This window comes from Crassostrea angulata, chromosome 3 (assembly GCF_025612915.1).
Source record: "Crassostrea angulata isolate pt1a10 chromosome 3, ASM2561291v2, whole genome shotgun sequence".
Taxonomy (NCBI): Eukaryota; Metazoa; Mollusca; class Bivalvia; order Ostreida; family Ostreidae; genus Magallana; species Magallana angulata.
Window position 1 is genome coordinate 29,602,103 of NC_069113.1, and position 11,054 is coordinate 29,613,156.

At 33.7% G+C, this 11,054-nt stretch overlaps 1 protein-coding gene across 1 annotated transcript in view; it reads right to left on the bottom strand.

The window, feature by feature from the left end:
- LOC128175546 (anaphase-promoting complex subunit 1-like) overlaps positions 1–11,023 on the bottom strand; it is an 87,824-nt gene extending 76,801 nt beyond the window's left edge. Inside the window, exons 1-5 of the mRNA XM_052841294.1 lie at positions 10,911–11,023; positions 4,559–4,758; positions 3,316–3,486; positions 1,230–1,302; positions 913–1,007 (exon numbers count right to left, since the gene is read on the bottom strand). Of these exons, the coding sequence (XP_052697254.1) occupies positions 913–1,007; positions 1,230–1,302; positions 3,316–3,486; positions 4,559–4,723 (504 nt within the window). The 5' untranslated portion in view covers positions 4,724–4,758; positions 10,911–11,023. The remainder of the gene's footprint in view (positions 1–912; positions 1,008–1,229; positions 1,303–3,315; positions 3,487–4,558; positions 4,759–10,910) is intronic.
- Between the last annotated feature and the right edge of the window lie 31 nt (positions 11,024–11,054).

Here is an 11,054-nt window from a genome sequence, read left to right on the forward strand (position 1 = left end):
TATGATAGAATATTATATATTGCAATATCATTTGAAACAATATCATGGGATAAAATAATATATACAATATCATATTATACAATACTATACATAACAATATCATGATACAATATCATATCCTAATGTACAAAGAAATTGAAACAATATCATATCATGGCAGGGACATGAAAAAGCTTTTCCTCTTATTTTAACATTTAAGAATCCCCCTTCCCATAAGGATGCTTTGTATCAAGTTTGGTTAAATTTGGCCAAGTGGTTCTAGAGTAAAAAATGTGGAAAGTTTACAGACCAACGGACAGACAGACAAACAGACGACGAACAACAAGTGATCAGAAAAGCTCATTTCAACCTTCAGTTCAGGTGAGCTTAAAAATGAAGTACTTGATTATTTCCAATTCTTGAAAGTCATGATGTCTCTTGAGGGGTCAAATCCTATATGTCATGTCATGACTCAAGGATCAAGTATATATATAGTTTCAGGTGGGGATCTCAAATATTTTTAAGATATCTGGCCACTTTCTGTTAAGGGGCATCAAGACAAGCCCATATTGTCATTACTTTCATACCATTTGATGACCCTTGACACAAAGATAAAGAATATATTATGGTTTAGGGGTGGGGATCCCAACTTTTTTCAAAGATATCTAAGCACTTCCTGTTTTAAGGAAGTCTTGATAACTATATTCTAATTTTGCTATTTATAAATTTGTAAAATATGCCCCATGGGAAATCATGAATTTTCAATTAATGTCCCCTTTCCCTACAAATGATACACAAGAAAATTGGTCCAAGTTCTGCCTATTATTAAAAATCAGATAAATTTTTAAAATGTTCAAAATTAATGAAGAATGTCAGAAAAATAGGGAAAGCAATATGTCATCTGAATGACTCAAATTATATAAAAGAACACACCTGAAATGGTAATGCCATGGAATATTCTTTTCCAGACTGGCAGTAACAACTAACACAGCCTAATTCTACCACACAGATTCCTGTCTGAAGATCGCCTGAAATAAAAAACCAATGGATATACGTAAAAAATATATAGCGGCCATAATAATTTGAACCCCCACTCCTATAGCATTTAAAATTTCAAGCCCTTACCCCCTCCCCTGAGAATGAATTGCTACCTTAACCTTGATAGAAAGCTCTATTCTCATTGGAGTTAATTTAAGTAAAAAGACACACCCAGCAAAATTAAATATACTCTGAATCTCTTAGAAGCTTACCCTCAATGTCCAGTGAACTAGGTGGGTCTGGAACAATCTCTGTGTTAGGCAAAATAAAATCAAACCATAAGGCCTGCAAAACACAAAAACAAATTAACTGTTGAAAAGACAGTGTGACACACAAACCCATGGTTTACCAAAGAAAACAAGAGGCCCAGGGGCCACATCGATCACCTGAGCATCAATATCCTTGACTCTGATCAAATTAGCATTAAAGTATCAAAATCAAAACCCACTTTGAGGCCCCACTTTTCTGGCCTAATAGTTTTTGAGATGAAGACTTTTAAAGATTTTCTCCACTTTTCTATAGAACAAACTTGAATCTATACTACCTGAGGATGCCTCCACACAAGCTGAAGCTTTTCTGGCCAAACAGTTTTTGAGAAGAAGATTTTTAAAGATTTTCTCTATATATTCCTATGTAAAAATTCATCCCCCATTGCGGCCCCATCCTACCCCCAGGGACCATAATTTGAACAAACTTGAATCGTCACTATCTGAGAATGCTTCCACTCCAGTTTGAGCTTTTCTGGCTAAATAGTTTTTGAGAAGAAGAGTTTTAAAGATTTTCTCTATATATTCCTATGTAAAAATTCATCCCCCATTGTGGCCCCACCCTACCCCCAGGGAACATAATTTGAACAAACTTGAATCATCACTATTTGAGAATGCCTCCACTCCAGTTTGAGATTTTCTGGCTTAATAGTTTTTGAGAGAAAGATTTTTAAAGATTTTCTCTATATATTCTTATGTTAAAATTCATCCCCCATTGTGGCCTCACCCTACCCCTAGGGACCATAATTTGAACAAACTAGAATTGTCACTATCTGAGAATGTTACCATTCCAATTTGAGCTTTTCTGGCCAAATACTTTTTGAGAAGAAGATTTTTAAAGATATTCTCTATATGTTCCTCTGTAAAAACTAATCCCCCATTATGGCCCCATCCTACCCCCAGGGACCATGTTTTGAACAAACTTGAATCGTCACTATTTGAGGATGCCTCCACACAAGTTACAGCTTTTCTGGCTTAATAGTTTTTGAGAAGAAAATTTTTAAAGATTTTCTTTATATATTCTTTTGTAAAAATCCATCCCCCCATTGTGGCACCACCCTACCCCCGGGGACCATGATTTAAACAAACTTGAATCTAGACTTCCTGAGGATGACTCCAAACAAGTTTAAGCTTTTCTGGCCAAACTACCTGAGGATGCCTCAATACAAGTTACAGCTTTTCTGGTCAAATAGTTATCGAGAAGAAGATTTTTTAAAAATACTGACAAATTTTTAATAATTCTAAATTATCTCTCATTCAATGAAAGTGTGGCCCTTCAATTGAACAAACTTGAATCCCCTTCACACAGTAATACTTTGTGCCAAGTGTGGTTGAAATCTGCCCCGTGGTTCTTGAGAAGAAGATGAAAATGTGAAAAGTTTACAACAACGACAATGCCAACGACAACGACGACAGACAACGGACAAATTTTGATAAGAAAAGCTCACTTGAGCTTTTAGCTCAGGTGAGCTAAATAGCAAACAGCTTGGGCAAGTCGCAATTTGTAAATAATTAATGCACTTGGGAATTTTTTAATTTGGGAAATCTGTGGCTTTTTGCCATTGGGAATGGGTCTGATATTCGGTTCAAATTTGAGGGGAGTGATGGCCCTGATTTTCATGTTTTAATTCTTAATTCAGTGGATTCTGATGTTAATTATGTTACAATGAATCAAAATGTTGTGTATTATGTTTTGCAAAAGAAATCCAATTAAATAAATGGTCTATTTTAATAATTAATCTTTGTTTTTCACTCTCAATGTTGCTTTCTATTGAAGCACTTCAAGAACAAATCAAACTGTTATCATATATGACACTGTAAACTGGTATGTCTGCTGCTAGCAATGCCTTCTAAGTGTTCAGCGCGATGAAAGTGCCCTATCAGATATAATTGTAACACACCCTTTTCAAATTCTAGATTTAAAACCATCTTAATATCATTTTTTTTCTAAATTCTTTGACAATCTATTTATCTTCAGTTAATCTTTATCCCAACAGCAAGTCAAGTATAAATCCTAATAACTGACTCCTACCTGTAAAACGGGTGTATCCATGGTAAAGGTTTTGAGAACCTGCTGTATTCCACTTTGTCCTCCATGACTCCAAATAACAGTGTTTCCACTTACATACAGTTCTTCATCACAATGTTCATTCTCCTTGGAGAAATCTTTACACTGCTTTTTGAACATCCAATGTTCTTTTGGCTGAAATTTTAGTACATTTGATGAGAAGGATTTGTTGACCAAATCTAGCCGTAATTCATGATCATGGTTATAATAAACAAGAGATGTTTGTGAAACACTTATGCCCCCCTCCCTTGGAAACACCCACAAAGAAAATGAACATAAACTGTAAATATTTGGAATTTTTATAAGTCCAAGGGCCATAATTCTGTCGAAAATTGCTCTATCATAATCAAAATCAAATTCGAACTAGATATTATTTAGATTAACCTGTATACCAAATTTCATTTCAATATGTGCATCCTCTGCGAGGAAAATGAGTGGAAACTGCAAATAAGTGGAATTTGTCTATGTCCAAGAGCCATAACTCTGTCGAAAATTGCTCGATCGTACCCCATATCCAAATTGACCTAGATATTATCCCGATAAATCTGTATACCAAATTTCATTTCAATATGTGCATCCTCCGCGAGGAAAATGAGTGGAAACTGCAAATAACTGGAATTTTTCTACGTCCAAGAGCCATAACTCTGTCGAAAATTGCTCGATCGTACCCCATATCCAATTGCTCGATCATACCCCATATCCAACTTGACCTAGATATTATCCCAATAAATCTGTATACCAAATTTCATTTCAATATGTGCACCCTCTGCGAAGAAAATGAGTGGAAACTGCATATAACTGGAATTTGTCTATGTCCAAGAGCCATAACTCTGTCGAAAATTGCTTGATCGTACCCCATATCCATCTTGACCTAGATATTATCCTGATAAACCTGTATACCAAATTTCATTTCAATATGTGCATCCTCTGCGAAGAAAATGAGCGGAAACTGCTAAAAAACTGGAATTTTTCTCTAAGTCCAAGGGCCATAACTCTGTCGAAAATTGCTTGATCGTACCCAATATCAAACTTTACCTAGACATTATCCCGATAAATCTGTATAACAAATTTCAATTCAATATGTTCATCCTCTGTGAAGAAAATGAAAATGTTGGTTGACCGACCAACAGACAGCAGCAAAGCAATATGCCCTCCCTTCTTCGAAGGGGGGCATAATAATCCTTACACAACATGTACAACAACTTACTTTTTTAGGATCTGTGATGGATATATCTCTAAAGGATTTGACCAAAGGTATCCCTTGCTCTGTGCTAACATGGTTCTGTACTTGTATTTGAAATATTCCTGGATGATTTTCAATGTATCTCCTCCCAAAAGGTACAAACTCCTGTGTTTCACAGGCTGATATCATATCCTCAATATCCAGCGTGCTGGTTTTAATTATTCCTTGAAAATAAACATAAAAATGTATACATGTACAGCTACTTGAAACAAGATGCCAATGAGATATGCTCTTTGATCCCTATGCTTTTTTAAAGGGTACCTGCAGCCCAGTTGATATGAAACTTATGTCATAGAATTCATTTACCAGAATTTAATGCAAAAAACCACATTGAAATCGATGCAAAAATAACGGAGTTACGCCGCTTCAAAGTGGCTATTTTTACCTGTTTTGAGAAATCTAATCAAAAGAAAATAGAATTAGGCGATAACAGGGCTTCAGCAGAAGTGACATCACAAGGTCAACAGGAGGGAATTTCGTTACAAAGCTATACAAAATAAATTCGATTTTACAGCCAAAATGATTAATATAGGTCTGATTTTTTGACGTATCTAGTTATTTTAAGTATTGTAGATTTAGAAATTTGTGTCCATAAGTATTTTGTTACAGTCAGATTTCTTTTTAAAGGATTTTTAAAATTTGCTACTCTCATCACCTTTTTACCACTGATTACGAAATCTTAAAACTCTTGCATGGGCAGATTTTTGTTCATTATTCATTTTTGATTACATAATATCCCTTCACACACAACTAATCCGAGACAATGACACGGGTAAACAGTTAAATTAACTAACGAAGCCACTGCTCCAGACATGTGTGTATCTGGGGTATGTATACACATGGTACAAGAGTCTGGTGAACAAAGAGGGGTTTTGACACCTTAGACTGGTAATTGATTTGTATAATTAGCTACTCAACTGTAATCAAATAAAACAGAAAAATAAATTAGACTGTGTAAAATCAAGCATTCATAAGCTAATACATATAGTTCGTCAATCGGTGGTTAAAGAATCATGCATGAGACTATCAAAAAGTAACAAATGTTCAAAACAAATACCTTTATTGTTACTTATCTAATCACTTAAATATTGACAAAATATACAATTCAGCAATTTAAATTTTTTTTTTTAAATGTAATCAAGTAATTATTTCGGAGTTATTACGTTGATCTTAATTTCTTTTTTAATAAAGTGCAATTTTCTTTTGAGCGCTATGGTCAGCGATTTAACTCTTTAACTCTATTTAGCTTAAATTGTCATACTGACAATGAATCATTATAAAATCTGGACAAAATTTAACATTTTGACAAAGGATGTTAATAAAGTGTAAAAATTTTAAAGAATACGAGATATCATGCAGCCATCTTGAACTTTCAGTTTCTGTTTATAATCCCGTGTTAATGCTATTTTGATTGTCATTGGTCCGAAATCAATATTAATGAATAATAGGGCGACATTTGATGTAATTTTATGCCTTGATTATACGAGGAATAGACCCAGCGTTACCTTTTACAAAATATGTATTATCAATATTATTAATAATGTCATGGAAAAATCATCCGAAAGAATATCAAAATATGTTTCTTATAACAAAAGTGCTTTGATTGACTGTCATTTTGCTACATAGGATGTACATTCATCTGTTAAATGTTTTACACATTTGACTAAATTCATGAAAAAAATTTCATAATTCAGCATTTTTGTTCGATAAAATACGGGTTTAAACTCAAACAACAATATATTTAGTCATCCAGGGTTGATAAGGAAATAAAACAACAGAAAACAATGTTCACATTGATAAAACAATGCAAGAAAACAAACAGTTTTCATATGATAGCGAGCGCAGCGAGGCGGCGCGAAGCGAGCTCCATAGACAATGTGTACGAACGGAGAAAATTCGAGTTAAAATCTGCACATTGTTCAAAGAAATTTTTATGAGGCCACTTGAAAAAGTTCTACATATCCCAATAATCCTTTGCGGTGCATAGCAACATGGTGGAACAGGAAGCGTTTCTACGGAAAATTCTTACCTGTAAATCGCATACATAATTTTCATTTAACATAAAAAATCCTTTTAAAAACATTAAAGTAAACAACACATATGCTTACGTAAAAAACTGTACCTATCTGAACTTTTGCTGACATATGACGTCATTTCCTTCCCCGAATTTGTCCGACAATTTACGAAAACTGTCGAGTGAAAAGTTAAGTATGACGTCACAGTGATCTCGGGCTATATAATTTCCAGCAATAGATTTAGAGGTGGATCAGGCATCTGTACTGGATGTAACGTGTAGAAAGTACTCAGTATCAGTGTTAACTGTGACTCTTTGGCTGATTAGTTTTGTTTTGATAATTTTTTTGCTTAGTTCCATGCTAAATTTACTGTCATATTGATCCAATCATATATGGATACGTTAGGTAGGTGACAAAAAATTATTAAAAAAGAAAAGAAAAAAGAAAAGTCCAATCATTATTAGATCTACGTGCAGCCACGTCATTTTGTAATGAATAAATAAAAGAAAACTAGAACTGTCCTAATGGGACTAATACCCCCGCAAGGCTAATTTCAAATGGGACAAAAATAAAGGTTTGGAACATATACAAAAAAAAAATTCTAGAATTGTAAAAAAAAAAAATTAGTTAACAAAGAAAAATTAAAATCAAAATTGTCAGAATCTCACTGTAAATACATATCTATAACAGTAATACATTTACAAATGTATGTATCTGATGATATATTTTTTTTAAAAATTTAATTGATTTAAAGAAAAACCAACAAAATGACAATAACCCCTCCCTTTGCAGTAAATGGAAATACCGGTAGCCAAGCAATGCTCATCTGTTGATAAAACTTTCAATATCTTTCTAATAAGAGTCTTGACACATGCAATTAGTTGCTTCAAATTTTCCTCACTTTCTCCTATGGCACAATGGAACTCCATATCAGAAAATTGATCCCATAGGACTATGATTTTCTTTGATGAGCTTGTTAAATTTAATAAACTCCCAAAACATTACCATAATTACCATACTATGTAAAAATATGTAAAAAAAAAAAATTTTAATATTACAAACAATTTTAAAATTACCAAAACACTACAATCATATCAGTAATTTTGAATTTCATTTAAATTAATGCCCAATAGGGTCACTTCATCAACTTACTTGACAAATAAATTTAAACAACCTCTAAAAATAGTTTAACTTCTTTATTAAAAATGATATAATTATTTATTTCCTTATAATGATAGAACTTTTTGTTTACATGAAACAGTTTTATAATAGCCCCAAAACCATCACCCATTTTACAGATTATCAATTTCCCCTAAACACATGCTCCATCTGAGCCATGGCTCAGATAATGGCTCCCTTGGGACAAATGAATTCAGCCACACTTGTCTTTGATGTTCTTATTAGCTCCTAAGAATTTATCACTGACAAACAACAACTTTGCATTGTCAGTTGATAGAATACTTATAAAAGAATATTTTTTTTTTTATTAATTAAGACATAAAGACAAAAAATCTCCATCTGGATGTATTCATATAAATATATTTTAGAGTGTTTTCTATTAATTAATTAATAAAATCTGTAAGGATTACCTCCCTTACTTTTCAACATTAGTGTACAATATATAGAATAAGGAAAATGAAAAGTGTCATAAAATCATTAAATCTTGTCTGATCTAAAAAAAAATTGCAGGTGCACATCTTCAGATGGTGTTTAACATATGTACAAATTTTCAAACTGTTCCATGCAGTAATAAAAAATTCTATAGGGGGGACAAAGTTGCGTCTACAGACAGACGGACAGACGGACAGGGTGAAACCAATATACCCCCCTAAACTTCGTTTGCGGGGGTATAAAAATTAAACTGTTAAAATATCTACATGTATTTGTTATACAAATTGAGTTGCATATGTGGTCAAACCTTTATATAATATTGGATAACACACTAAAAAGGGTGAGGACACATGTCTACAACGCTTATATAGCGTACAAAAATTAAAAAGATTAAAAACAAAATTGATGTCACAGAGGAAATAATTAAAACACAGATAACAACAAGGAACAAAATGAGAAATAACACAGACACACAATTTATTGTTTACTGATTTTAATGATCACAATTAAAAGGTAAAGGAATGATAAAACATAATTGTATTTACAACTAGATCGTTCTCGTTGCGAGCAACGAGTGGGTCTTCCGTCCGATTTTTGAATAAATGAGATAAAATCCTTCACTTTTAAGACTAAATTGTTAATCAACGCAAAAAAAAATTAGGAAAAAATTTTCGGCACCAGAAGCTTGAACCCGGGTCACCTGGGCACATGTCCGCGACTCTAACGACCGAGCTACTCAGACTATCGCTTCAGGACTTTGATGCTTAATATCTCAGGAACACATCAAACGATTTCAAAACATTTTACAAATTCTGATTCAGTAAAAGAGTCTCTATCAACCCATTAGAAAAATATATTAAAAGCAAAAAGTTGAAAAAATCGATTTTTTATATTTCCTTCCGGTGACGACCGGAAGTGACGGCGGACGTTTTTATGACCATGTTGCAACAGGTAAAAGTGATGTCTATCTTCACTGAAAATTTCAGCCCTATATCTTTATTCGTTTTTTAGATCTCTAGCCGACAAAATTGACTTTTAAAAATCGTAAACGGACGATAACTTCCGACCGGAAGTGATTATCAAGAAATTGAAACGGCGGTACAAACTTCAGATGCCGACACATCATCCCTGAAAATTTGAAGAAAATCGAATGAGCCATCTTTGAGAAATCGCCTGCACAAAATTTGTAAGACAAAAAAAGAATAAAAAGAATAATAAGAAAAGTGAAAAAGAAACAATAGAATAATAGTAGGGTCTTCCGCTGAAGACGGAAGACCCTAATAAAAAAATTGGGGGGGGCTAAGCTAAAGTTATACCTAACCATTAGAAACATAGCATGATAGAGGGTTCAGCCCCCCACTTTTTTTTCGCAGGAAAGATTATCGTTCCTAATTTACCTTGAAAGATTGAGAAGTTAGATCCAGAAGCAAACTAGTTAGGTTAGATTCAGAAGCATACTAGCCCCCCCCCCCCCCCCCCCCCCACGGATTAGGAATTTCATGATTTTGGAAAAAAAAAATTTTGGGTAAGTAATTGTTTTTTGGAAGTATAGGCATACTCCCCCCCCCCCACGGAGTAGGATTTCCATGATTTTGGGAATTACTTTTTTTCTCAATATTTCTGAGGATTAGTCTAGCCCCCCCACTTTCATTTTGCTTCCGACGCCTATGCAAAGTACGACATGGCCTCATTCCTTGAACTCTTTACTTTCAATTTCTATCATCCGGGCAAATGGAAAACAATTCCAGCCAATGAAATCGGTGATCTTAGTTGATATACGATGAAAGCTCAATTTAGGTATGGAGGCCCAATCGTACATGACTTCAGTAAAATTCCGGGACAAAAGTAAAGTCAGATTATGAAAATGATATCGAAAGTACATGATAATAAGTCATTATTTATGTTATAAGAAAACAAATTTCGTTAGTTAAAATTTTAAGTAAGTTTTACTGAGAAATTTAATATAGCACGATTGGGCTTCCATACCTAAATTAGCTTCTGACACGCACGTAAAGATCATTGTTTTGATTGGCTGCAATTGTTTTTCACATGCCCGGATGATAGAAATTGAAAGTAAAGAATTCAAGGAATGAGGCCATGTCGTACTTTGATTAAAATCGATCTATTAGAAGACATAAACACTATGTTTATACGCGACTTCCGGGGAGCATTTCATTTCGGCCTTTTTTTAAACACATGTGCGGAAAAATCGACACATAAAATTTTTTAAACGAATGTTTAATTATAAAGCAAACATGTCAGAGTACTTGCCCCGGTAATAAACGTGATGCGCCTTTCCTCCAGAAAAACGTAATCCAAGTTGAACGAAAAATGAGTCCCATTTGGTATGTAAAATAGGTATACCGTTCAGGCATTTAACTACCAAATGGGACTCCAACCACCAAACGGGGGTTGGTGCCCAACCTGTTAAATACATAACAATTCTCTCTCTCTCTCTCTCTCTCTCTCTCTCTCTCTCTCTCTCTCTCTCTATATATATATATATATATATATATATATATATTCCAAAAACATATAGTATAAATCCACACACGTAGTAGTATATGAAAAAAATCCCAAGACCGAAATAAACTCAACTAGATTCATTATCAATCATCGGAAGTTTGACAATATGTTGCTAAGTATTACAAATACTCATACATACAAATTCTAAACGTTTTTTCACTTACATTATACAAAATCACCAGACACTCTTCTTTTTAATGAGTAAATTTTTTACTCATGCTTCCCGCTGCTACCATTTTTTAAAATTTTATTTTTGGGACATCAAACCCGATGTATTTTCTTGAAATTAATGCCGGAACGATTCGTCG